The sequence below is a fragment of the Cyrtonyx montezumae genome, unplaced genomic scaffold (assembly GCF_038088225.1).
Source record: "Cyrtonyx montezumae isolate F1298 unplaced genomic scaffold, pur_monq_1.0 scaffold_3, whole genome shotgun sequence".
Taxonomy (NCBI): Eukaryota; Metazoa; Chordata; class Aves; order Galliformes; family Odontophoridae; genus Cyrtonyx; species Cyrtonyx montezumae.
The window spans coordinates 95,669,076-95,697,055 of record NW_027072034.1 but is presented as its reverse complement, the minus strand read 5'-3'; the positions used below and the strand labels follow the sequence as shown (position 1 = coordinate 95,697,055).

General features: G+C 38.4%; 3 protein-coding genes across 4 annotated transcripts in view; 2 read left to right on the top strand and 1 right to left on the bottom strand.

Moving 5' to 3' along the window:
• The window catches only part of GYS2 (glycogen synthase 2), an 88,202-nt gene that overhangs the window by 37,471 nt on the left and 22,751 nt on the right, over positions 1–27,980 (top strand). The window contains exons 13-16 of one of the 2 annotated variants that reach the window (XM_065742470.1): positions 459–554; positions 1,495–1,658; positions 2,771–2,851; positions 3,913–4,414. In XM_065742470.1, the coding sequence (XP_065598542.1) occupies positions 459–554; positions 1,495–1,658; positions 2,771–2,851; positions 3,913–4,134 (563 nt within the window). In that variant the 3' untranslated portion in view covers positions 4,135–4,414. Of the gene's footprint in view, positions 1–458; positions 555–1,494; positions 1,681–2,770; positions 2,852–3,912; positions 4,415–27,980 lie in introns of those variants that run through there. The other variant, XM_065742471.1, reaches the window with a different exon arrangement.
• Positions 8,151–13,597, bottom strand: SPX (spexin hormone). The gene is made up of 6 exons (XM_065740881.1): positions 13,520–13,597; positions 12,334–12,414; positions 12,142–12,199; positions 10,836–10,898; positions 10,079–10,162; positions 8,151–8,209 (listed from the first exon to the last, which is right to left on the bottom strand). The coding sequence occupies exons 1-6, from the start codon at positions 13,595–13,597 to the stop codon at positions 8,151–8,153; spliced, it is 423 nt and encodes a 140-aa protein (XP_065596953.1).
• Positions 20,547–27,980, top strand: part of IRAG2 (inositol 1,4,5-triphosphate receptor associated 2) — a 35,028-nt gene continuing 27,594 nt past the window's right edge. Inside the window, 8 exon segments of the mRNA XM_065742443.1 lie at positions 20,547–21,141; positions 21,611–21,721; positions 22,426–22,606; positions 22,820–22,896; positions 22,975–23,053; positions 24,043–24,201; positions 25,376–25,493; positions 26,918–26,968. Of these exon segments, the coding sequence (XP_065598515.1) occupies positions 20,547–21,141; positions 21,611–21,721; positions 22,426–22,606; positions 22,820–22,896; positions 22,975–23,053; positions 24,043–24,201; positions 25,376–25,493; positions 26,918–26,968 (1,371 nt within the window).

Below are 27,980 nucleotides of genomic sequence, written 5' to 3'. Positions count from 1 at the left end.
TTACTATAGAGACTAGTTTACAAACATCTAATAACAAAATACAATATATAGCACACTCTTGCAATTAAGAGAATCAGATATGCAAATAGTAATGAATCACCTAATTACCATTTGTGTACAGGCTTCAATTTAAAATCCAGACAGTCCAGGCCATATATATCATGATTCTCCATTTCAACACTAGAATCCTACAGTGTTTACATTTTAGCTGCTGGAAAACACAAAAATATATTTGCAAAAACAGTATGAAATTTTCTCTTTATATGTTGTTTTGTTTCCTTTCTGTTTTCTTTTCCCTAAATCCAAAACAAAGCATTATAGTTTTCCCTTGATGTTTTCAGAGCAGCTCTAGTTTTCTGGGACCTTCTGTCCACCTATTTCTTTTTTTTTTTCTCGTGCGCTGAAACTACTCAGATCAAATTGCCTTGAAACATTTTTTTATCTATTTATTTTGGCAGCTGAATGTACTGTGATGGGTATTCCCAGTGTGACCACAAACCTTTCTGGATTTGGCTGTTTCATGCAGGAGCATGTTGCTGACCCAGCTGCTTATGGTAAAATCTTTAATATCATATCAAATATGGTATTAAAAATATCATACCATCAAAATTGTGCCTCTGCATTAGGAAAGCAAAAGCCACAGCAACAATGCTTCATCTCCTCAGTTTCACACTTTCACAAGTGAAGTGCAGTTCGCTGGAAGAATACATTCTGAGCTCCAAAACTCTGGTGATGTTGAACAGGCTATTCAAGCCTTGATATTTATCCAAACTCTTTTCAGGCTCTCTGTCTATTACCATATTTTGTCTGCCCTGTTGTTTCAAATTCTGCCCTCTTTGACCCATTTCTAGTCTCCTGGCACATTCCTCCAGTAGCTCAGGTTACATTGGATTACTTGGAGACCTTTCAAAGAAGCAATGAAAATCTCCTTCTCTTTGAATAGTCCAAGAAGGATATGCTGGGACTTTGGGAACAGCGAAGCATGCCCCCATCAAACAAACAGTAAATTATCGTGTACACTAAAAATTAAGCCTGTGACAATAAAAGGAGCCTACTTACAGATAAGAATCTCCCCATAAATCTAGAAAAATGATCCCTGATTAAACTGTGGTGAGGAAGAGTGCAGCTAAATCCCAGTACATCAAGATAATATTGAGAATGTGACCAAACTAGAGCATCTTACTAAGCTCCTTGGCTTGTCTGCACAATCAAATGGAAACATCTCCACACTAGCTCCAGTTATATCCTGACCTACTGGATAGGATAGAGCCAGTTGCAGAATATATCTACACCTGCTTGGCTAGGCATGTCTTTGAGAACCTTTAGAAAGGTTACAGGTAGAGAAATTTGCTCTACTTTACAAAATCATATATGTGGGCATTGACATAACTTACATAATGTTTGTAAGACTATGTGACAGACAGTAGAATAGAAATGTAAGAGGTCAGATCCCACTTTCAATTCAGCTAATCTTCACATTTTTGTATTCTTTAGGCATCTACATAGTTGACAGGAGGTTCCGCTCACCTGATGAATCATGCAACCAGCTGACTCAGTTCCTGTATGGATTTTGTCAGCAGTCTCGTCGCCAGAGGATTATCCAAAGAAATCGAACTGAGAGGCTCTCAGATCTGTTGGACTGGAGATACCTAGGCAGGGTGTGTGAAACTATTAATAGAGGTATTAAAAATTCCAGAGACTCTGTCTTCAGCATCATGCTACAATGCAAGGAGGCATTCCTGTTCTGAAAGGCACCTGTCAAGAGGTGCTAAGGACAAAGCCTACCTTTATATTTCAGTGTAATGCTTCCATTGTCCTGTGGTAAGGATAGGCATAAGTTAACTGAATAGGTTAGAGCAGAAGCCAGACACAGTAAGCTCTTTCTACTCCTCATGCCAACATCAGTACAAAAAGATTATGCCTCTGAAAACACTGGCAACTCTACAGTGAGTAGGATCTGTGCCCTGGAGTCTTTCAAGAATCCTATCAATTCTTCTTAAAATGCTGCCAGACCTTGTGGCAATCCTGAACTAAATCTGTGCATTAAAGCAAAACAGAATTTTTTATTTGATGTAGAAAACACTACAGTACCACCTACTAAGAAGAAACTAGCAAAGCAACATTCTCAAATCCACAGGTGAAAAGAAGTGGATGGATGCACATGTATCAGTTTTGAAACTATTTTGGATCTTGCTCTGTCTTGGTATCTGTGTGAGAATCTTCCTGTTTGTATGATTCCCAGCATAGTGTAAGTTTCCGACAAAAGCTATTTTTCTCAGTACAATTGATGGAGACCGATGACTGTAGTAGATTAATTGACTATTTTTGCCAAATCCTTAAATGCCACACCTCATAAAACTCATAAATATTTCCTCTTTGTAACAGTTGCACATTCTTCCTAAGCAAGGATGAACCCAAATTTTAAGTGTATACACATGCATAAGTAAAGATAAAAAATCCTCTGAATAAAAAAATGACCCTGTTATATGTTGACAAATAAATGCCAGTCACTCTACACTGAACTACACTGACTGTCATGAGTACTGGTTTCCATCTTGGTACACCTTCTGCTTCAGTATGGAGTTCTCTATTTCCAAGTAATACATTTGTTACAAATATCAGTGCCACTTGGATTCTCTCATGTTTGGCCTTTGTACATCATCATGCTTTGCTCCTATGGTTTTTTTTTGTTTGCTTGTTTGTTTTGTTTTTTTGCTTAAGTCTACACAAGACTTCCTTGACTTGTAAAGATTGCTCTTTTATGTTGCAGTATTACATGCATGCTAGACACTTGGCCCTCAGCAGAACATTCCCCGATAAATTTGAGATGGAACCGTGTGCTCCACCAAAGGTAAAATCTACTTTTAGAGATGAATTCATCTGCATTTTCGGTTACTTTACAGAGAGAAGAAAAAAGAACATGTGTGTATGGGACAGAAAATCAGTAAGATTTTACTTAAATACAGGGAAGTTAACTCACAGTTAAAACCTCTAGTTATAGACCCAAGCTCCATTCAGAACTTATAATGGTATCATATGCAAACAGTAAGGGTACCATGTGAAATACATAAACAGTTCTTCAGATGATGTAGAATGACCTGAATGGGACTATGCCACTTTAGACTAGATGAGGAATTGGCCTTTGGGATTTCTATTAGAAGAGAGTCCTTAACTTTTCTTCTGATTAACAACATGGAGAAGTTCTGTACAAACTCAAATGTAGAGGAGTTGGGAAAGTATATCAAGGGAAAAAAAAAGACAAAGATTATTGAATTCATCTAAATAAGGGTATGTGAGGAGGAAGCTGTAGCTGTAATTTCAAGGGGTCAGTTTAAAGGCACACTTTCAGTCATTTCAGGTATAGTGCATATTAGCATCAATTTGAAAAGGGTCTCTGCTCAAATCCAGATTAATTTTCATGCTATTTGAATGAAATCTCCAGACACCACCAGAGCAACTCATGTTTTGAAATGAGAATGAGAAAGGAGACTTAGGCCTAAACTCCTTGTTTGACTTTAGTTCTGCAGATGTTGGCATTATAACTAGAAAACTGCTCAAACTTCAGACAGATTCTAAATTCAGCACACTCTGACTACAGAACTCAAAAGGATTTAATGTAATGGTGAGGATTTTATTGCTCAATACGTATGGTCATATTTTGCAAGAAACAGTGCTGGAAAGGAAACCTATGTTTTGCCACACTAAGGATCACTGACATGTAAGAACTTACTGGCAGAGCAGGACTGAAGGGGTCTGTATTCAAGGGAGTTTATTTTTGGACTGCAAAGCAAGTCTCGTGTACATCCATTACCAGTGATTTGCCTTGTAGCACTGATATTCTTAAAATGCTGAACACAATCAATTGAAGAACACTGTGATAACTTATATACAATTTGCTCCTCTCTCTGCCAGACGGAAGGTTTCAGATTCCCCAGACCTTCATCAGTGCCACCATCACCTTCTGTCTCTCAGCATTCCAGCCCTCACCATAGTGAAGACGAAGATGAAGATGAGGATGAAAGATATGATGAGGATGAGGAAGCTGAAAGGGATAGGCAAAATATCAAGTCTCCATTTTCACTTGGAGTGTTGCCACAAGGAAAGAAGAAGCAGCATGGAGAGTACAGGAACTGAATGTGCTGTTCTGCACCCAAGCAGATTCTCTCCATGTGTTTAAGAGTTTCTCCTGTAGGCATTGCAAGCTTTGTATTAAGGACAGGATGTTATAATTTAGGAGAAGCTCAAAATCACACTTGAACTACACTGTTGGGAAGCCTAATATTACTTTACCTTTAAAGTAGTTTAAATGACAATTTTTCTGTTCTACTTGGAGGTAGAAGATTTTCTCAAGCTTAGTAAACTTAGAGAATGTAACGGTTTTCTTAAGCTTATATAAAGTGTAGATCACATCTTTGTCTGCACAATCATCTGTACTAATCTCAGTTCAAACAGATAGCTCCATTGTGGTTGTTCCAGATGAATTCTTCCTTCATTTATGTCCCTCATTTTCTCCTCTCAGACTAACATCATCTTTAAGCCTGAGTTCAGAAAATTTAGAGAAGAGTGTTACACTGGAGAAGTCTTGTCAGAGGTAAAAATCTGAGGAGAAAATGTTCTTTATTTTTCCTTATGCTGTTTATCTTATTGTAAACTTACATCATTTAAAACATCTTTTGCAGCACATGCAAGTGTCTTGATTCAACGGTAAAACACACTGTGGAACAATATAAAGTCTTATATAATGTGCATTTGAATTTTATGTATAAATGAAGTCATCTTCTTGAAGTTCTGTTGACCCACAATAAACAGCAGACCATTTATTTTCTGATTCCTCTTGTCTTTTTAATTGTGTTCATCATGTCTTACATTAAGTTTGTTAAACAACTACTTCAGGGAGGAAATGAATGTGAATTGCCCAAAGACAATGACAAAATTTCCTTAATTCACAACTTTGCATGCAGACAAACATATGTGTCACAGACCAATTCAAAGTGGGGTAATTTCAGTTCTTCTGATTGCCCACTGGTTTGTGCTTTATTTCAGCTCTGTGGAAGAGACCTGTCAGTGGTTGACAGGCAAGTTCAGTCCAGTTCCATGAATAACAGGATGGGGGACCCGTGTACCCACACCCCAGGGGTGGGGGAAGAGGGGAAGGGGGAAAGGTAGGAAGATGGGACTACAAATTTAACAGTGGCAATGATCTAAGGAGAAAAAAACAGGATTTTTGGATTTCAAAGACATTTGTTTCCCACATACACAATTTGCAAAAGCCTATGAAGCTTCTTTTCAAAATGGCTTTGGAAGACGTGAATCTGTCAATGAGGATCAGAAATCTAGTTTGCCTTGCCGTTTTCAAAGGTATTTTAAGTTCCAGAGAAACAGTGAGTACCTGAAACTGACCTTCAGAAGGAGATCTTAACACAAAGACATCAGGAAGGAGATCCATCTTTTTTTTTTTTTGGTGATTCAAGAATTTCTCACTGTTCCAGAAAAGCCATTTCCAGACCTTGATTCAGCCTTTGCCTCAGCAGGTAGGAAGATCTGACCTGTGGAGATATTTACCTTCTCTGCTATTCAGGGCTGGGGGTGCTAACTTGATTCTAACTAACTTGATGCTAACTTGGTGCCACTTTGATTACACATTGACCTTTCTAACACTTGTCTGACACCTGATGACACAGTTCCTGCTACACGGACCATAAAGAGTAAAAGTGATTAAGTGCCTATCTGTTTCTTTGGCCACGTAAAATCAGTTTTAAAATCGGATTTTCATTCTTAAGCTGATCTGGATCACTGAAGAAAGACACCGTGTGAGAAGCTGTGTTCAAGCTTTACTGCAAAAGCTTAAATGAATTTTAAAAGAGTCACAACTGTCCAGATGTTTTTGAAGTAATGAAAAACAACTAATGGGTATTTTTCATATTAAAGTAGTGAAAGCAAAAATACTGCAAATATTTTTATCCATATCATTTACTAAATGGAGGGCAGCTGCTTTCAGTGAACTCATGTATGTTCTTCGTTTGAGTGGTTTTAACCAAAACTACCTCGCACTGTCACAGAGTGTAATGGTTGAGAGTTCAACAAAAGGACATTTAAAGGTCATATTGATTGAAAGTTAATCTCTTTAAAAAAAAAGATTTCAAGAAACCTGGCATTATTGTTTGTGTTTCAGTGCACTGTTTTACTGAACAATAGCATTTCACCTCAAATTCCTTCTCATCACAATTGCATTAGCATGATCTGAGGATGATCCAGCATTTCATTACCTAAAAGTGTTCTGGTAGCAACAAGCTGGTAAACACCTGCTTGTCATCATTCCAGGCCTGGCTTAATTGCATTACTGGAAGACATGATCACTAGATACATCTTGTACATCTTCCTTAATGGTAGAGACACAGTCCTGACAGTATGGAACATGGAAGGATTTTGCTAGGGTTGTATTAGAGAAGCTACAGCTTTTCTTTCTGGAGAAATTTCTGAGGAGAAAAATAAGCAACACATATAATACAGGTTGCAGGTTCTCTTAGATGCATGCATACTTCTATTCCTTCTCAAGAGCTAGCATGACATCTTTCACAAATCTAGATGTTTGTTTCAGCATGATCACATTGTGAACATGTGTCCAGTGACAGAAAGTGCACAAATTCTGAGTCATGGCTAAAATGTATACTGTGCTCATTCTTCTCAGAAATGCTCCTGCAGGAGCCAGTGATTTCTGCCTCATGCCTTTAGACTAGTTGTTGTTCTGTCTTTTATGTTAGGACCAGCTGTCAGTAGCAAGGCAATTTAAGTATGCTGAAATGTTTCTGCTTGTTGAATGTGCAATGTCAGAGGAAAAAACTTTTAAATCAACCAATGAAACAGCTTGTTTTATATAAATGCCCAAATTTCTAGCAGTTGCTGTCGTCTGACAGGATTTGTAGCAGCTATCTGTCACATAAGCAATTATCTGCCAGTTGAAAATGCTGTAGTTTCACAGAGAGCTCACTCCTAAGGCAGAACTTTGGTTCTGTTTCATGATACCTGAAAAGAGCTGTCTAAACTAGTGAGCTTAGATCTACAGGAATATATACAAAAATCAGTCTATGGAGAATGTGGTTAGAACAGTTTTTGTGTCTTTGGGACGTTTAGAGACACTAATTTCATGATACTCATAATTCAAAAGAGGTATAAGTTTCTACTTCATGTCTTAGCACTTGCGCTGAAAATTACCTTAGATGCACTTGAGACATTCAGAGTATACTCAGAATAAGCAGTGACTTGAGTGAATGAAAAGATTCTGGTGGTCTTTAGCTGAAGTCTGTGATGGATGCATTCTGTCATGTGGCATACATTGCTACTGATAGATAAATCAGTCTTTAAAAATGAGCAGACAAGGATATTTTGATTTCTCCTGTTGTGTTCCTCCACACAGTGTTATAAACTACTGAAAATACCTTTGAATTATGTGAGAACTACAGACGGCTTTCCAGTAAGACCCCAGTGCTATGTAAATAATGTTCCATATATCTTTATCAGCATGGCAAGATAATTAACCTATTTGTGTAATTTCAGTTTCAAAGCTTTAAAGAACAGGCTGAGATGATACAGTGATGATGATGCAATTAGAAATGTGTGGCAGCTGTCATGTTTGACACTAGATTTGTAAATAGTGTGCCCCCACTAGCTCCAGCAGAACCAAATCTCCTGACAACAGAAGTGTCTGCATGCCAGGGTCATTACTTGAGGCCCTGATCCTGTGTTGACTTACAGGACCAGCAATGAAGTGGTGAAGGAATCTACCATTATCAAAAATAAAAAGGTTTCAATATACAACTGGGTGGAAGGTGGCCAACAGTTATCCTGTGACAACTGAAAATTTGATTTTAACAAAGTAATTGTCCAAAAGGACAATTCATTCATCCTTTCAGCTATGATGGTTCAGTGGATTTTAAATTTTAGATGAAACATACAAAATTACCTAAGCAAGACAGGAACTTTACAAGTAATTTCTTTAGCTGAACTGGTAAGTTTTAATCAGTTTGAAATTCAAAATGTTGCAGTGAATATATAAGCCAACTCTTTGGAACTTAAGTGGGGATGAACATTGTTTACACATATCATGGGTTCAGGGTATATGGAATACACATGTTAAAGAAATATGAGGTATTTCACCAGTTTGATAGATTATCCATCAGGTAGCCAGGGTGATCGCTGTTTTCTTCTTCCACTGCAAGACAAGACACAATGAGAAAAAACAAGTAGATAAAGTTCAATCACTCCTAGTTTCCAGGATATAGATATACCTCAGGGACAGCCCTAGTGTAATGTGACTGATTAGCTAAGACATGAAAATAGATTTTAAGGGCAGCAATTTTTCTGTTTGCTGAAGAATTGAGATTCAAATCACGTCCAGAGGAATATTTTAATACAAGACACACGTTTTTCATGCCAAAGAGAATAATGTATTTATCCTTTATTTGCACACTTATCTTAGTCAGGAGGATTTCAGTGTTATTCCATGGAATTTTTTCCAAACAAGCTGACAGTTTTGCTTAGTTAGATATGTCACCTTTTTTCCTGAGGGGCAGTTGCCATCCACATTCTCTTTTAGAATAGAAACAGCAGGGAGGAAAATACCACTAAAATTTATGAATTGTAAACTTCAGAGAATTTTCTCTTTTTCTTGGCACACGCAAAAGACACATTGCTTTATGTTCAGAAATGCTCATATATTTTGCTCACTGTTAATTCTACCTCTTCCAGGCAAAACAGTGCTCAGTGGTGTAGTTCTGTCAGATAGGGGAGGAGAGAGCTGAGCACAGAGCCCCGTCGTTATGTGAGGTACAGAGTGGGATTTTAGGAAGTGGAGTAGACAGGAGTGGTTCCAGAGGAATTCTGGTTTTATCTGAAGCTATATGCTTCAGATAATAGAGGTGGGTTGATACCACAGTGATGGCCAGGCAGTTATTTATTACGTGCTTATTGATCACACTGAAGGCAATAAGGCAGTAACAGAACTGTCTTACTACATATCTATGCAAAAGGTACAAAACTACCTTGTATTTTACTTGGGTTTTACTTTACATTTTCCAACGCAAATAAAGCATTTCTTCCTATTGTGGTTACCATAACTAACGGTCTGGATAAAGATCTCACAACCAGGACAAAAAAACAACCACAAACAACATAAACAAGGTCGTTTCTAGCCATCTTCTGCTCTTCCCTGTCTTGGACCAAAGAGACAAAGCCGGGTTTGGGATAATGGCTTTGTAGGAAAGCTGGTCTAGTGAGGAAAAGTGAAGAGTGAGGCTGGGGGACAAGAGGCAGAGGTCCTCATCCAAAGGGCTGCAATATGATGAAGAAGATAGGGGGACACAAGTTACTTGAGCTGACAGTAGCAGGATTCTGCTGTAGGAGGCTGCGGCTGTGGAAAGGAGGCAAAGGTTTTGAGGTTTTTGAACTTAGAAGCAAGAGTATGTAGCAACAGCAGGAGAAAGCAAATAACGAGGAGGCAGAAATGGGAGGGTTGGGCAATATTTCTGGCAGGCCAGAAATACCTGAATGAATTATTGGATTTTTGAGGATGTTTTGAGCACTGCCTCTAAATCTCATTGGGACTCCTTGTTAGTTGTGTCAGCAGCAGCACTCAGAGTCAGACGTTAATAGCACAGCTCCTGTTAAGGGCCTTTTAGAATTATTTTTAAGCCCTTCTACCAGAACAGGAGAGCCAATGGAGGAATGAAAACTTCGCAAGGAATATTTGTAGGAAAAAGGAACCCCAGTAGAGTAGTTTTTATTTTGGAAAACTTAATTTCAAATAGGCATTCCCTTGAGTTTAGACCAATAAGAATCTGAAAAGCAGATGAAAAGCTGAATGTATAAAAGTTTACATACTGTTACTTCTCCGATCCTTGCTCTAGACTGTGTAAATGTACAACTTGGTATAATTCACTCTGTTGGAATAAGGCAAGTTTTTAGATTAAAGTGTTACATACATTTACTAACGCGTACTTATAAATACATTTACTAAAAAGTAACTTAAAACTACATATAATCCCATTTTAAAAGCACAGTTTAAAACAAAATATATGTTTACCTTCTTGGGCTTTCCGTAAGGAGCTAAGGAACAGTGCTGCAGCTTCAGAAAGAGATAAAGGATTTGTGTTTTGGCTGCGTGTTTCTAGAATTAAAAAATCAGAGACTCTCAGTTTGTTGTGATTGATGAAATTTCTTTATATTGCCCTTTTCTTCTTTATATCTACAGCTAGAGACTCAAAGAGGTATAGTGGTCTCCTTTATAACATTACGTGCTCAAAGCCACATAGTGAGGCTGATAAACGTCTAACACAGAAGAGTTTATCAATTTATTGCTAAAGGAGGTTATTTTGAAATGTCTCAGAAGGTAAAAAAGAATGTTGTCTTTTTTCATGCATGCCTTATTTTGCTAGTTATTTCCTCCAAAAAAATTGTCTGACATGGAATGATGTTGTCTACTTTTGTCATTTTTTCTGTTCAGCATAATTAATAATTTGACTTGATTTATTTTTCTTTCGTGTAAAAAAAGAAAATCAAAGGGACTGATGCTAATTGTACTTTACACCCAGTCTGTGTGGAACATCACAGCTTATGGAAGTGAAGTCACACAGGTATGCAGGAGAGGAGAACCAGGCACACAGTCTTGTGTTTCACATGTATTTTGAAATGAAGGATATAAAGGGAGGAAGTTATATAAAAAAAGTGCTTCCTCAAATATGATTCCAGGAAAGCAAAATTATTTCTCCTTTTTTCACAGTTTACTCCCCAAATCTGAGCAAAGATCAGTGTGTTATGTACACCTGAGCACATGTACTTACCAAGCTGCATTCTGCCATACAGATCCTTTCGCTGACTCTCATCTGAGATGAATCGACGTCCCTCTACAAGAACAGTGGGGAAAGGGTAAAAACAACCTCCCAGATCTGATGTAACTGGTACCTTACAACCACTCAAGCAGTCTTTTCGAAACTGAAAATTGTAGCAGTAATTCTACAAACATAAAATTGTTCTCTCCTGAGGTCTTTCAGAACCCATCCTGAACCAGAAACATCTTTTATTCCATAAAACTGTTGTTCCAAAAATTTCCATGACTGTATTATCCTGCTTTAGGATCTGTAGCATGGAAGAGTTTTCTTCTGTCATTCCTTGCCTGCTGTCCAATCAAGAACCTTCAATCTCTTTGCTGGTCTTTGAAGTGTTTAAAAGGATTTTTCTACATGAAATGAAGAAGAACTGAAAGAAGATTGGTATGCAAGCAGTACAGTCCTTTACTCAGTTAAAAAAAATTAAGGGGCTGAATTATTTTCTTTTATGAATAGAAATAATTTCATTGTCAGCAGAATTTATTTCACACAGTGTTACACTCACTGCTCTTTGTAGTTTAGACACATATATCTTGTGCTCATAATTGGAAGGAACCCTCATGCATACTCTGCCTGGTACTTTTTGATTTTTAAACAGTTTGGAGTCGAAATTTTAAAAATAGAAATGGTTTTATTAAATGTTGAGGGGCTGCACCAGAGAACAGGATCTCTCAGACTCTATGCATTATTCTGAATGCTCCTTTCATTCTGTACTAATAACAGAAACTCAAAAGTTTATTTGCACAACCTTAATACCATAGTACTGATAAGCCTGACATGCAATTTCTTCTTAGCATAGATCACTCGTGGTCTGAATACTGAGTATAATGCAAGGTGCTTGTAGTAGGAATATGTGTTATTCTATTGTTTGGGAAGATTTAATTAACTCCTGAATAAGGAATGATAAATGTATCAAGAGTTTAGTAAACTCCCTTATTATTTCATTTAAGGAAATTGCCTTTCCAATAGGTTTCACAATCAAGCTTCCAACTCTGTATATTTTTAGAACTTTCTGATTTGCTCTTATTCTTCCAGTAGTTGCTTTCTTCAATTGGGTTCCTTTAAAAATTAATTATAGTATTGGCAATACTACTGTTTCAAAGACAAAAAGAAATAATGATAAACACATCTTGACATGCTTGAGGACTTCTACCTCCACAGCATTGCTGGAAATTTACTGCTGCATACAGCCAAGCATATCAGGAATAATCCAATGGTATAGAAAGTTATCTCCTCAAAATATAAAGAGCTTAGGACTTACGTGCACCCTTCAAATAGAGCATAGCCTGAGGAGTCCAGTTTCTCCTTTGGAAATGAGCCTTTATGCCCCCCAAAAAAAACCAAAAACAAGAGACATGTCAGCACTGTACAGCATTACTAACAGATACAAGTACTTAAATAGCACCGACCTGCGAGGTAGAAGCTGTGCATTCAGCCCAAGTCAGATGTTTACCTGAGGAGCACTCCAGGAGAAAGATAGGAAGGACACTGCAAGGAACAGTGCCATTGCAGATGTTGTCAGTTTACGCAGACTCTGTGCACAGCAAAGAACCACAAGATACAGGAAAAGCTTTTCAGATCTGTAAATCTTCTCAACTTCAAATCCAAATGAGAGAGTATTTACTCTTCCTCCTTTCTCCCTGTCTTGCTGCCCTGTCTCACCATGATCTATGGCTATCTCATCTTCAGTACTCAGTGATCTAATGGGAGGATAAAGGTTAAATCAAACATTCTTTTTATTCATGTTCATCGTAAAGGTCCCGTATAGGTGAGAACTGCCATTGAGTCAAGCATCTTTTGTGCTTCTATTTGCAAGGACACAAGATCCTACAGAAATGAGAATAATGTACAGACTAGGGGGGAAATATGCTATGAAGTACATCTTGATTTTACCAAGCCTGAAGATAGAGATCAGACAAGAAACAAACAAAAACAGGGAAAGCACATCTCTACTTCCTCAGGAAAATGAAGTTTTTAAACTCAGCTTCCTATTTGCATCAGTCACGACTACATAGATGTCAAAAGCATTGCTCGCTGGATCCTTTGAATTTGTTTGCTGGTGTAGCACATGCAAATGAGAGCACCGAGCCTGAATCCTCTGTGAACAAACTGCATATCTGCTTGTTTTTGCAAAGCATTGGTAACAGTGATGGGAATTAGAGAGCACCTAGCTCTGTGATTCACAGTATTTTATTCCATAGCACATTTTGCTATTCATTATTTTTAAGCAGTGGTTTCAAACATATTGAATATAACTGTGTGTATATGCATTCTCTGTCATTTATAAGTTTAAATTACTAACATCAGTTCCTGAAATATACGCACATGAAAAGTCTTAAATTGCAAACTAAATGTTACCCACATACCAAAAGAGTTTCACTCACCTTCATACCTATTGAAGTAGCAAATCTTCAGTCTTTGTTTCTGTGAATAATGTGTGTCACAAGATCGCCGAAAGGTTTGGGGGTACCTTTTTAAATCTTCAGAGTGAATGTCCCCTCCCCTTCTCTGGTGGGCTGGAGAAGTCCAAAGGGATCTCATGTCAGCTCTGTAGATGGAGAAATAGAAGGTGTAATGACTCCTGAGGGAAACCTGTAGTCTTGTAGGAAGTCAGGGAAATGATGGAAAGATGGACTGACTTGGAGATGCACCCCACTAGCCAGGTGAATACTTTCTGAATACATCAGCATCAGCTCCATGCATTTGCAGTACGTCATTGCCAGATGATCAATAACTATGGCCAGAAGCAGGTATTATGAAAGATGAGTATTCACCCAGGATAATCTAACATATATCAGGTTATTAGCCATTTTGGAAGTGGAAAAGGCAGTAAATTACTTCCCTGTCATAACATGCCAACGTCAAGAAAAAGGTGACATATTCCATGTTACTACTTTGACATTACTAGTATACACTCAGACGATGCTGCTTGTTTGCTTCTCTAACAGTCTCTTGTGTGTGATTTTCTTATACACAAATTAAAATGCAAAGCTGAGTAACCAAAATATAATAATGAAAAAAACCCACCAACCCTTTGCTGTCTCATGGATTGGCTGGAGTAAAAGCCAGATCATGGGCTTAAAGAAGTCAAGCCGTGTAGCAGTCAACAGAAGAAAGGCAGGAAGTAGAAGCCAGAGAAATCTTCTTCTGAGTGATTGTTGGACTCACCACAGTCAGGAATGGTTGTTTTGGTCCTCAGACAAAGAGCTTGTCATCCCTGATACCTAGCCTTGCTGGTTCTGTACTTAACATTTTTATCTTCATTTTTTTTCCTTTGTAAAATGGCAGAGGGGAAAAATTGTAGAATCAGGAGGGAAAAGGTACAGATGGGAAGTATGATATTTGCTGGTTAGAAGATTGAGCAATAAAAAATTTACTGTGGGAGCTTCACAAACAGAAGCATCTTGTTCAGTAGCAAAAATGCAAGTCAGCCTGTGTGTGTGACAAGTGCATGCTCATGTACGTGCATTCTGAATAAAGAGCATACAGGCAATGTTAAGGCTTGTTAGGGGCCTTTCCTTGACATGAGGTCTCTGTATTAGGCTGCTCTGAAGGATACCATTACTGAAGGTACAATTACTCTCCTGCTTTTGGGGGAATTTTACTGTTCTGTGCTGATTCCAGTCAGAATTGATCATTTGGAATATAGAATTTACATTAGCTGCAGCTTGCTTTGGCACAGATGCAGTAAATTAAAGGGAGGCTTAGATTTTGATCTCATGCAGTTCTCATGGTGATTGGAAACTGCCATTGTACCTCTATCCTTTAGAAAGGCCATGCCAAGGCAGACCCTTATTCAGCAGACTGTATTCCACTTGCATTGTCTTCAATGTGAAATTTACATTTTCCCTGCAATTTTCTTCATGCTTTGACAGACACTAAGGAAAGGATTAGGTGTTGCATCCATGAGACCTTTAAGAAGCAGAGCTGAAAAAGATACAGCTCCTTACTCTCTCCTGTAGCTGCCTCAGAACCACTCTTTATGCACAGACCAAAGGGACAGAATCACAACATGCAACTGAATCTATGAAAATTAGCAACCAACATTTGCTACTTCTCAATGTGAAGTAAATTGTCTTCACAATGATTGTCCTTGTGGAAAAGAGGAAGAGAATGGGAAATATAGAAAATGATTTAGATAACTACTGCACTGTAGAAAGAAAACTTCAGTTTTTCTTATCTTTTGACCACTTTCCAAAGTCCTGAGCTGTTTTGAATGTGGTGGTATTGGAGTCCCTTTGTCCTGCAAACATGGCTGTGTTGCCAGTCTCTCCTTATAGCAGCTGCAGCTTGTTTATGGCTGCTGAGAAGACAGGAGGGAGGCCAGCTGGACAGGTCAGACCCTGAAGTGGCTTATTATAAGATCAGGTGACCATCATCTCAAGAGCAAATGCAGGACCTTGACAGCATCCTCTTAAATTAGTCAAAACTGTTTTAATGCTATGGCGTAGAGTTTCTTAATGGCAGTAAAGTGTCTAAAAGGGTAAGGTTTCTTTTCAGTTAATAGCAAAAGACAGGCTACCTTGTCTATATTTAATCCAGGACACCTAGGACACCACACAGGACCTACAAAAGACTCAAGACCTTGTGGAGGAGCTGGAGGGTAGGTAGGATTCCTAAGGTACCTAAAATGTCACTAGTTCCTTGTGACTAGGAACTGAAGCACTTCTACAGACTGTCTGTCAGTGGAGGGAAAAAGGACCTTGAAATACACTTCTGGCCACAGAGTATGACTCTAGGAGAGGACTGAATTACCTTCTGGAGATGTCCATTTTTCTTCACTGGCTTCAGACAGAGCCTAAAGAGGAGACATTTTATACAAACTCATCAAGTGAAAAGAACCTAATCCCAAATTAAATTTCCATAGTGATCTAACATTAGGACCTTCATAATCCTAAACCAAAAAGTGTGGAAATCAGGCAGAGGCTAAAGAAAAAAGATTTTCTATTTCCTTAAATTCTTAGTACCTTTGTGACTTAGAGCCTTGAGTCTATTTTTACTATGAGCAAGGATTCTAAGTTCCTAGGTATTTCAACAAATGTATCTCAAAACCATTTCCCTGGAAAGAAATAAGTCTGTGTGCAGAACAAGGAACTCAAGATTTGTTGATTCCACCTTAGTGATTAAAATTTAAAGAACGTTTTTCTCATTTTATAGCTTTCTTGGCATGAATGTGTGAGAAGGTGGGCATCTCACTCTTGCCAGCAATTTAATTGCTTCCAGGATGGCAAACAGGACATGATTTATTTGCAAACAGCAACAGAAGACAATAGTTTCAGAAGGAAATGCAAGTACTCAAAATACTTGCATTCACCAAAAGAAGCCCACCCCATGGATGTGCATCAGCGTATATATATTCAACAGCTCATGCTGTTGAAAAATGAAGTAGCCTGTAATTGGGTTACGGATCATAACACACTAAATTCTACAGGACTTCAGGGTGATGAGCAGTACATGAAACACTCATTGTCAGTCCTGCCATTTCTTAGCTGATTCACATAAATGAGGAAGTGGCTTTGGCATGTAATCAATACTTTCAGTGAGAGAAGTAGAGTGAAGCTTGCTGTAGCAGCATGATCCCTTATTAGAAAGAGCATAACCTATGCTTATTCTTGAAGACTATCTAAAGGGCAGAGGCTGCATATCCTGGCACTGTAAATGATAAAAAGCCAATTTCTGGGATTGGCGGTCAGTGCTGACGTGTGTGAAAGTTGTTACATAGTGGAGATTTACTTTTTAGAGCCAAAAATACATCAGTGGCTTTGTCATGACCACATATTTTCCCTAATCTTTCCCTAAAAGTACGGGCTGCAGTCACCCTGCCTACCTACTTTTAAATTGCTGGTAAGCACACCGGTGACCTGGTTTTTGCTCTTGAGTAAAAGGTGTAGCTGTTATGTGTAGGTGGCCATGTGTAGATACATCAGCAAGCATGGTATTCTTATGGTGTCAAGGTACAGACGTACCATTACTGTGACCCTTGTCTCTTATCCTCATTTACTCTGTGCATTCCTGCTAGTGTGTTGACCCTTTGGCAATTTCATCTCACTGCTGTCTGGTATGTCAACAGCAACTAACAGAACATCGTTACAGTTTGTACATATTACCCATTACATCTTAAAGGACTAAACTATTGAGGAAGAGTCTGCAAAATAGGAAACCACAAACAACCAGTATCTGTGTTTAACATGCAGTAAGGGAATGTAAGCCTGCTGGTGAGGCAAACTTTCCATTGGAAGCACGGTGAAATATAGATTGCCTTAGAAGCCCATGGACCTATAATCACTGAGGAACTTAGAGAATAGATTAGCCAAGCCCATTTTAGAACTAGTTGGTAAACTAATCCTGCTCAGGGACAGAGTGATGAACTGTAAAATCTCTGAACATCTTCATCTGGCTCTGTTTTTGGTGATTCTGTGATCTTTCAAAGCTGACTCTGGACTTTAACACCATACATCCCACCCAGAATAGGGAAAATTTTGTCTCCAAGTTCTATATTCACCTTGTAAAGCCTGTTCTCTGAGTAAAATTATCTGCCATCAGTTGATATAAGAAGCCTAAAATGTTGTCTGAACATGTTTTTTCAGCACTGCTTTTCAGAATAGACCCTAAATTCTCTGAGCAGGTGTATTTTCATGGTGCAGCTTGGAAGGGAAGAGAGAGTATCTGAAGCCAGGTACATGGTTACAGGGACCACTTTACTCTGTAGCCCACTCAGCACAATAATGTCTGAGAGCACGATTCCTGTGCTACTAGATCATTACTGGAGCAGCTTTTCTTCTTTACAAGAAGAACTTTACTAAAAACTTACTTGAGTTACAGAACAAGATGTAGAAAAGCCTATCTGCTAGGGATTGTGTAAAGGCCACAAACAGAGCCGTTGTCGAGATCTGCAGTGTGACCTGTAATGCTGTTTTCAGAAGAGTGTTGGTAAAAGGGAAGAAATTTCCAAAAGGTAAAGTAAATAAGTTAATTAATTAATTAATAAGTAAAATTAAAGATACTATGTGAGGCAAGGGATTTTTAAAAGTGTCAGGAAAGGAGAGAAATCAACAAATATTTGACAGGTGCACAAACATCACGAAAAGAAGCATTAGTTGTGAAGTTTGGTGACCCATAGGATAGGATAGTACAACCTTTTTTTTTTTTTAATTTTTTTTATTTTTTTAGTGATGGAAATACACAGGACAAACACCAGGAAAAGTCCAGCTAAAGAAGTTTTCTTTCGTTTGCAAACTGGAAAAGACATCTGACCACCTAATGCATTTACAATGTAAGTTGGCACAGCCTGTATGACTCTTCAGACCAGCATATATCAAATGCATCTCACAGAGCATGCCTTTCTGTAATGGCTGAAGCACCAGAGGCCAAGGAGTCCTCTGACCTTTTCTTCCACCCCCATGAGCTTGACAAAGAGGATCCTTGTCTTTGTCAAGAAGTTACCTGGGGGGCTACTGGCTACAGTAAGCGTTATGCATGCAGTCATCTGCTCTTGACTGAACAGTATGTTTGTCACACAGTATCACCCATGGAGCTGGACAAGAAATATACCTGGTATCACTGAGCAGCTGGTCAACATTTTGTTGGAAACTGTGGGTAGAGCAGTGGAGGTTACACGGAGAGCCTGAGTGATAACTGGGCAATCAGGAGCCTGAGCTGGAGGCAGTCTGTGTATTTGTGTACTTACATTTGCATACAAAGTATATAACTTATGTAGAGACAAATGTTAAAGACTGAGTGAAAGTACTTAGGGAGTATTTTCAAGAGAAGCCAAGTATCTTAGGATCTCTGCTATATTAATGCTTGTAAAACTTTGAAAATGTTGGTCCTCAATATTTTCCCATGTCTCTTGAATATGTGGCAACACAGATACTCTGTTACCCATACATTTTTTACCTTCTGCATTTAACAGCTGATAAGAGCTGTGAATTTTTGTATGATTTTTGCATTCTTTGCTCAGTTTCCTTGCAGGAAAAACTAGATGAGATCTGCTGCCTGAAAGTTTACAGCACTTGGGAAAAATAAGAAAACTAATCAAAAGGAGAAACATCGCAGGTACCTCAGATCTTACAGAAAAATAAACTATCGTTATTTTCCTTTTCAAAGTTAGAGTACAAGGGCAGTAAAACTAAGTATATTGCTAATCTGGGTAGCTCACTTTGCAGTTGCAGAAGAAAATAAATAAGAGGGCAAGAAGGTGGCATAATGCCATTTGATTTGCACCTCATTGCAATGTGTTGCCCATTGGGCTGACAGCTGAGTGGCAGGCAGCAACAGGTGTATCTCATACAGGTGGTTTTCCAGCAGATGAACCTTCTCTGACTGTTTCACTACCAAGGCTCCTTCATTTAAGTCCTCCTCAGAGGGACAGACAAAATAGGTTTAGCTACTGTTTGCTATCCCTACTGGAGAGGAAGTGAAGGTATTTTTCTTTGTGCTACTCTGCTGTTGTAAGTATAAGGTCTTATGCTATTTATTTTTTTTTTAACAAGGGAATGCAAGTAATACTAAAAAATTATTGTTAAAAGGGAACTATTGCTTTTATGGTCAGTTCTTTATATCTGAAGGCATTTGTGCACATAAGGACTATAATTAAATCTAACTGTGTTGTATTCTTTTCTTTCTCATTTGAAGTCAATTGTGTATTGCTAATGTAGGAGACTGCCTTCCTTCCTAGTGTTTGCTTTTAGGAGTAAATTTTGCAAATCAACCACAATGATAACTAAAAGCTCTTTTAAAAGCATCCTGAGTTCCTTATTATTGTTGTTAAAGTACTGCTCTGACCAAGGATGTGTTTGATATTAGAAGCGTTGCTACTTAAAGAATTAACAGGTAAAAATAAAAGCTCTTTTAATAAATGCTAGTGAATCATGTTGCTGTTTATATATGTGTATATATATAATGTGTGTGTGCTCATTACAATTGAAATGGTAAAAATAAAATGATTTAAACCAGTTTTTCTCTAGCTGAATGAAAAATGGGTTGCTAACTTCCTAGGGAAGCTGAGATTAACTTGTTTTGAATGAAGCTAAGCTAAAAATGAAGCTAAGACCTACGAATACCTAAATATGTAGGAACTACCTTGTGTAAATAGCTGGGTAGTTGCCTTAGACACATCTTGATCCTATGGCATCAAGAGGGACAGTATGCTACAAATGTGAGCGAAAATAATAGTTAAGAAAGTTGTGTGGGTTTTTGTTGATATTTTGTTGATGTAATGAAATGTTCTACGTTAAATATATGTGTATGTATATATATATACGGTTAGAAACAAACTGGGCTAAGGAGTAAAGATGCTTACTGCTTCCTTTAAGAAGATAGGCAATTGTTAGTTTGGAGGAGGGAGTTTTAATTTATATTTCTTTATTCCTTACCCTACCCCTTGGCTTGGTTATTGTATTTAAGCAGGAAGATTTCAAAGTGTATTTCGTCTTGTGCTTCTCACTCCTTCTTAATCTGCAGCACTTCTAGTTCCCTAAGGAACTAAATATTGTGGCTTCTGTCAAGGTCTGTATGAGGGTCAAGGATTTTCAAATCCCTTGATACCAAAGCTCTGAGTTGTCTGCTCAATGGAAAAGTCAGTGACAAGAATGTGTGTCCTTTGTTCTGACTATTGCATCTTGTCCTTGTTCATTTCAGACGCTTTGCAAGAGCGGGGAATTGATAATGTCTTCAGAACGTGGTGTTAATAAACGGCATCACAACCCAGTGGACAGTATATGCAGAAAGATCAAATCAATCCAAATGATGGATCAGGTCTCTAACCCTGCTTTGCAGATACCTAAATTTCAGTCTTGCAACTTTGATAGTCCGCAGTGCAATATCAAAAAAAATCTAGAAGAAATACTGAAGAGAAGAACTTTTAAAAGTCGTGATAGTACCAGTCCCCACATCTTCAGCTCCAGCAGTGACAGTGTTTTCTCTGCAGACTTACAGTTGCTGTCACCTTTTTTTGGACGTGTCTCAGACTGCAGCTCTGCAGATGCTACGTACTCTGTCGTTAAAAGTGAAGAGAAGACTGGTAACCCATGGTTGCCAGTATGTTCAGTGGATGACTGTTCTCCACCCTACTTCACATCCAGAGAGGCAAACTCCCAAAACCAGCGGTGTGCTTTAACAAGCATTGAATCTGAAGATGTGCATCACGGACATAATTACAGCACATCCAGTCCTCATCTACTGTTGTTTGCATCTGATAAGAAGTCAGAAAGCCCTGCAGTATACTCCCCTGTGCCAAAGAGACTATCTCTGAGTGAAAAAGGTAAAAGTTCTTGAAACAAAAGCTTCTCAGTCCAGAAGCCTAAATATACATACTTAAAGCTTACATAGATGAAATTCTTTACTCTTTAATTCGTTAACAATATGTTTTAGAGTAAGTCTAACCTTTTAAGTTTACTAAAAAGCTGAGGAAAATCTCATTTATTTTTTTTTCCCCCGAGTAATGTGAATCTCAAGTGAAACCAAAGCCAGAGTTCTCAAACATGCACATGGGAACTAGCTTATGCATCTACTTCTACAAATTCAAAGACTCAGCTGTCAACAGTTCCTCTTGCTATTTAACAGTAGAAGTTGTGATTAAAAAAATCATCTGGAAAATTCATGTTGTTCAAGCTATGTGGTACACTGTGCATGTTTATGCTATTGTAAAAACAATACTTCTGTTAGAAGGTATTGTGCTTGAAAATTACTATGAGCAAATAAGTTCCATTGTCCATCTTTATCTTTCACAGGACTGAAGCAGTCACGGGACTGCAAAACTGATGGCATGTATGATGTGAGCTTGATCTCTGAAGAAGACTTACTGACCACCATATTCCATGCATGTGACATTAAGCATACAGGTTTGTTACTGGCTTTGGTTGCTGTTCTTCAGTTTCCACTCAGTATATTTTCAAGACCAATCATGTTACAACTTGGGGCATGACAACCTGTGGTATGTTTAGAAAGACTAGTTGCCTTATGTGGCTGTATGTGTGGCACATCATATGATCATGACTCTTATATGATGTGTCCTTTCCCTCCTTCCCTCATTTCTCCTCCACTCCAGCTAGTTTTTGCTGTACTTTAGTAGAGGAGCAAGCATTTCTATCAATCACCCATGCTGGAAGTGATCACTTGTTTCTTTTAGAATTTTCCCTGTTAGAAAAGAACTCCGGGGATCTTCAGAGCAGGAGGTTATTCTTTCAGGTTCCATCTTAAACATAACTGGAATTGGTAGATAAGAGTCCAGTGGAGTAAGATGATGTCAGTCACAGGTTTGGCTCCGTTTGATGAGTGGCCTGAATGTAGTAACACAGCAAATAAGGCATGTTTGCTCTTCTTAAACTGAAGTTCACAAAACTAGTAACTTAACTTTCCTACTTCAGCATTAGGAGAAGAAGGAAGAAAAAAACATTCCATTAGAACTGCAGTGATTGCTTGCCTACCTCTCTAGGAGGTGATTGAGTGTTCACTAGTGCAGATCAGTAGGAGGCCCTCTTGCAGCTGTTTTCAATATCCTAATAGTCTTCACAATCTAGTATGTGGTCTCATGTATGTATTTCAGGAAAAGTAGCAGTTTCCAAGATAGTCGATTATTTGAGACACACAACAAGTCGAGGATTAGAAGACAGTGGTCTTGAAGAGCTGTGCAACATGCTTGACCCAGATCAGAAAGATGTCTCTGTGGACCTTGAAACATATCACGCCATCATGAAAGAGTGGATTGAAGACTGTAAGAGGAAGTGGTAATAGCTTCTTTTCAATTTATCTCAAATCTTTTGTGAAAAAGGGAGAACAGAAAGTTTTCCTGTGGTTTGTATTTCCTCTACTTTGGAACAAAGGGATTGTGACCACAAGGTGGTGTTTGGCTGAAAGCTTTAAGTATTACAAGCTGGTAAGTGAGCTCAGCAAGCAAATTCTTGCTCTTGGATTTGACTCTTGATGCTTCTGTGTTTCAGGGAAGATAGTGCTACCGAGGAACCAACAGCAAGCATAGAAGACCTGGAATTTAAAGTACATAGAAACACTTTTGAAGGTGCAGACTATTTTATTCTTATATTATTCTGGAGAAGACTCAATTTTAATTCCATAACCAAAATAGAATCTCTTTCAGTAAAAAAGACACCTCTTTGGATGAATGTTACGTCAGGAAGCTTGGAGGCATTTGGGGGTGACGTCTCCAAAGGAGACATGTAAGTCTGTTAAAGCAATTCTTCTTCAGAATTTAGCACTCTTATGTTTAGATAACTTAAGAGAAATTCCTAGAATTGCTGAAGCTGATGCGTTCAGAAAACTATTTTGGCAGATTTCCTGATGCCTGTGGTATTGTATGTTCTTCCTCACAGCTTCTACTTGAAATGAAAAACATGGTAGTCATTTTCCCTACTGGTATCTTAGTCCTTCCATGTCTATGTTGTTAATTTCCTGCGATCAGAGTTTTGTTGAAAGGGGAGAACTTTGATTTTTGTTTTCTTTTTTAAAATTTCTCTCCCTCTTTCCTGGTTTATTTTTGTTTTTCCAAATTCTTAGGTGTGTGATAACCTGGTCCTTAGTTTTGTTTAGGTAATTTATTTCTTAAATCCAGATCTGAGTCATGATTATTGGCTGATACCAAAGCATTTAATCAATGCTGGAATTTTCAAAGATCACTTCTTGCACTGTATAGTCAAAAATGTTTAGATCTACCTTCTGACACTTTCCTCTCATTTTCAGGACCTCAGAAAAGCGATCCCTGTTCAAGTTTCAGTGTAGTTGCAGGTGCAGAGAAGTGGAAGGACCTAGAACTCAAGGAGCTAGAAGCATTAGCTATAGTCTAAGAGCGGGTTAATCAAGGCTGAAGATAGTGTCCTGCAGTCATACAGATGTGGCACTCACCTAGTGGTGTACTTTCACTGTAGGGAGTAAAAAAAAAAAACACTTCTTAAAGACAAACTTTTTCCTAGTGTCAGTAGAGTTACAGAACTTACTAAATATGAACTGATAGCTATTTGCAGTCAAAATCCAAGATGTTCACTGCAAGCATTGAAAGCTCCTTTGAGCTGTCATCTTGCCCCTCTAATCACTGCCACTCAGCATCAGGATGTAAAAGAAAAGAAAAAGGGTACAAGTTAGAGTCAGTCACTTTCCTTGATTTTTTTATTTTTTTTGTTTTCCTTTTCTTCTGGTTTTGCTACTGAAACAGGGAGACATCTGATTTGATAACCTGTGTCGCAGACCTCCAGTACAACAACCTGAAGCTTCAGGAGGAGAACAACAAGCTGAAGCTTACCCTGGAAGCTGTGGATGAGACCAACAACAAGTTACTGGCAGATAATGAGAATTTACACCAACAAATAAAAAGGTGGGAGACCCTGACACCATCTGTTCTACTGTGTAATGTAATGTGGGTGGATCTATATTCTCCTAAGTGGTCCAGCCTTGCTTTGTGCTTGCAGCCTCACTGATGCTTCATTCCAGTAACTTTCTTGGCTTAATTCTGTGTCTGAGATTTTAACAATCTTGCCTGATTGTTCTGCTGTGTACTTCCTGGTTCTTATAAAATCAGTTATTCATTTTGTAGCCTGGTTCTTGCAGGCTGACTTGCATCTAGGCAAATTTTTAGGGTAAATATAAATAAACTTGTAGGGTGAGTAAAAATTGAGGTGACTGGTTGGAAAAAGTTGTATTATTATAAAGAGAAGGGCTATACCCTATAAGGTTTCCAGTTCTGTGCTCCTTTCATGGGAGGAAAACTGTTCATCCTGCTTGCTGCCAAGAAGAGAGGAAATAAGTATTTAAGAGCTGTTTTGCTATTCCCCTGCAGATCTGGAGTGTGTTGTCTCACTAGCACTTCTGCAGCTGGGGGAACTATCAATGCCATGAGTATAGGGCTATTTTTTACAGAGTTTTCATAATGCTTGTCTTAGTTGATTAATTCAAATGTCATGTAGTTATGTCAACTGACGAACCATTCCCAGCATCTTCTGAAGCTGTTAACTTCAAAACTTCAGGACTGCAGCACTGTTGGTGTGGGATGTGTATCCTCTTGTCAAACTGTATTTTGTAATGCTACGCAGTCCAGAGCTAGCCAGAAAACAGTGCCTTGCCACGCTGATATAATGTATGTAGGTTGGAGTATCAGACTGAGGAAAGAACATGATACAGAGCTTATCCTTGAAAACTGAATTGAAATGGCTTTCTTAACTGCTGACAATGAAGTGTGGAAGATTGATTTTTATCTGATAGTTGACTACAGTAAGTTTGGTAGGTGAATGCAAATAAAAACACACTGTCTTTAGTGCTATGCCTGCTTGGGCTCTCATCTCTTACTGTGAGAGTGGAAGAGATGTGGTAAAGCGGGTAATGAATCCATGAGTCTTTAATGAAAGTTGTGCACTTTGCTGTTAAGTATTTGTGCCAAATAATAAGTCCACAGCAGCTTCTAAAAATACAATGTTCTTGGTATTATGTCAGGCCTATCTAATGACAAAGTGTAGCTTGCTGAAGTTTTCTTGGATTTATTTCCCTTCTAATAGCATCCAGCATTCTCTGCTGAAAGCCAAATCACTGGAAACAGAACTAGAAGAAGCAAAAAACAACCTGAGCCTTTTGGAAGAAAAGAGGCAGAAGATGCTCTGTCAGAATAAACAGCTGGTAGGTACTGTTATTTCTCAGGTTATACTTCTAGTGCCTTCTGTAGCACTGCCATGACCATTCGGACCATAAAAACTCAGTAATATGACTTTCCCTGTATCAGTAGGTACTGGAGGCATTTATAGATGTTTGACACGTAGTTTCACAGTATTAGGAAAACACTGTGAAGTTATTGTATGGAAATGACATTGGCTATGGTAAAAAATTTAAAGACCAGTCTACCATGGAAGTTGACATTGAGTTTTTATTGATAAACATGCTGCTGTCGTTAAGCTTAATCTGATTTAAGGTTGGCAGTATTCTGCCAGAAGTTTAGATGTTAAACATGACTTTTTTCTAAGAACCATCAGGGCAGGGGGCTCTGTTCAGATGCCCGTACAAAGGACCTATTTTTCCAGAACCTCCAATGGGCTCTTGGAATTATCTACATGAGCTGGTAGAAATAGCAAGTGCCCATTGGACATCTGTCTGTTCTGATCTTGACAGCCAGAAGCCAGGCAGCACTCTTAGGCTTCACCACTCAGACATCTAGCATTTAATTTAGGTGTCTTCACATGTGCATCTCTCAAAAGCCCATGTGACTGTAAGATACGTAAAGCAGCATAATAGTGATGTTGATGCTGCAGCAGCTTTAGCAGGTGTTGCTAGATGCCAGGGCACAGTGTGGCTGGAGAACATACATCTGTGGTGCTGCCATGTGTGTCATTCACTGTACAGTGGCATCTGACTTGTTGCATGGGTGTAGCTGTAAATGGATATTCCACAGCTTGTGCTGCTGAGGGGGCACATGGTATTTAGATAAGTATTTACAAGGAAGCAAAAAAGCTTTTCAATACAGAGCAGGAATATGGGATTTGTCGATGCTATTCTGCTCTACTGTGCATGCACTTTTGCTATGTTTTCTAGTTTGACTTATACCCTGCCTTCTCCTTGTGAGGAGGAGATAGGGTGGGAGGGAGAAATATTTTGAGAAGTTATGTAGTTCTACTGACAAAACAGTTATTGTCCCCTAAACTATGGAGGCACTGAGTGGGACACTGCCAATTTTCCTTCTTCTGAAATGAAGATGGTGATGGAGTATAATGTAGCACACAAGGTTTTCAGGCTTGTCTGAACTCAAACATGAGTGTAACTACCCTTGCTCTCTCTGACCTTGAGTTCTTTCTTCATCTCATCTAGTGGTTTGTTTTATTCTAATTTGAACTATTAGGGTCCCACTCTGAATTTAGCTAGTGTAGGAGCCGCATGAGTTTCAGCACTCCCTGTTCTGCTCTCTGAGGCAAAAGAATGCAAAGCAACAGCTTTGTACTGGGCCTCACGTGTGTTTGGGCTCTGCTGCTTTTGCTTAGTTTGGCTTTGGATGTTGAACTTGATGTGCTAGAAATGACTGCTCTGTTTCTTTTTGGTTTTTTTCTACTAATCAGGAAAAAGAAAATCAGTCTCTCATCATCAAAATAACTTCTCTTCAAGAGGAGGTAAAATAAATCATGACCTTGCAAGTACATGTTCTTGTCTAGCTAAAAGCTCATTACTAATAAAGATATATATATATATTTTTTTGTGGGACTTTGGAGCCTGATATGCTAACTGGATTGTCAAGATATCTCATATTTAACAAGGATGACTTGCTGTAATGTAACACTACTTATCTTGAAGTTATACTGTGCTTCAGACTTTCCATGGGCTGGGCAAGCAACAGTATGAGGTGGAAAACATGGGGGATGGGAGGGAAGAAAAGCCTGAAGCTTTTTCTTTTCAAATTCAAAGCTTTAGTTCTTACAGTTATGGATACCCTAATTCTGTATTGAAACAATCTCCAATTAATGCTTTTTTTCATTTGATATTCACTTCTGTTACCCTCCTGTATCCAAAGATTTAAAGGAGGAGCTCTTTATGGAGCTGTAGTTCTAAAGAAATATGGTGGCCAGGGGATTCCACTCACAGATCAGTCCTTGGCCAGTAATGGATCCACAGGAGGCTAATGGAGCTACCCCTCTAGACTGTTTGAGTTTTTTGTACTACTATTCAGAGGCGAGTTATTAATTCTTACTTTATCTTGTTTAAGTAAATACTCTATAGAGCAGGCTTTATCAGATAGTAAAATATTTTAATGCTTGCTTACAGGCTGTACTTTTACAGTATTTAAAACGAGATTACAGGAACAGATTAAATAATAAAAGGCAATTAAAAATATATGAATTCGGGAATCTACCGTCATCTAAAAACATAGTAGCCATTCTTCTCTGCATGCTTTCTACATTGACAAGATTAGTCTTTCTCACTTTCTCAAATACTATACATATCAATAGCTTGATTAACAGCATATTTCCGTTTCTATACTCATGTGGTGGGCCTGAAAAGCTTTGCTGGCCTTTTCTGGGTTTTCTCTTTCTATCCCAGCAGTGTTTTGGGGAAAAGGGAAACTATCTCAGTAGGGCAAGCTTAGCTCACCTGGATGAGAAACAGACTCCTTTGAACTGAATTGGA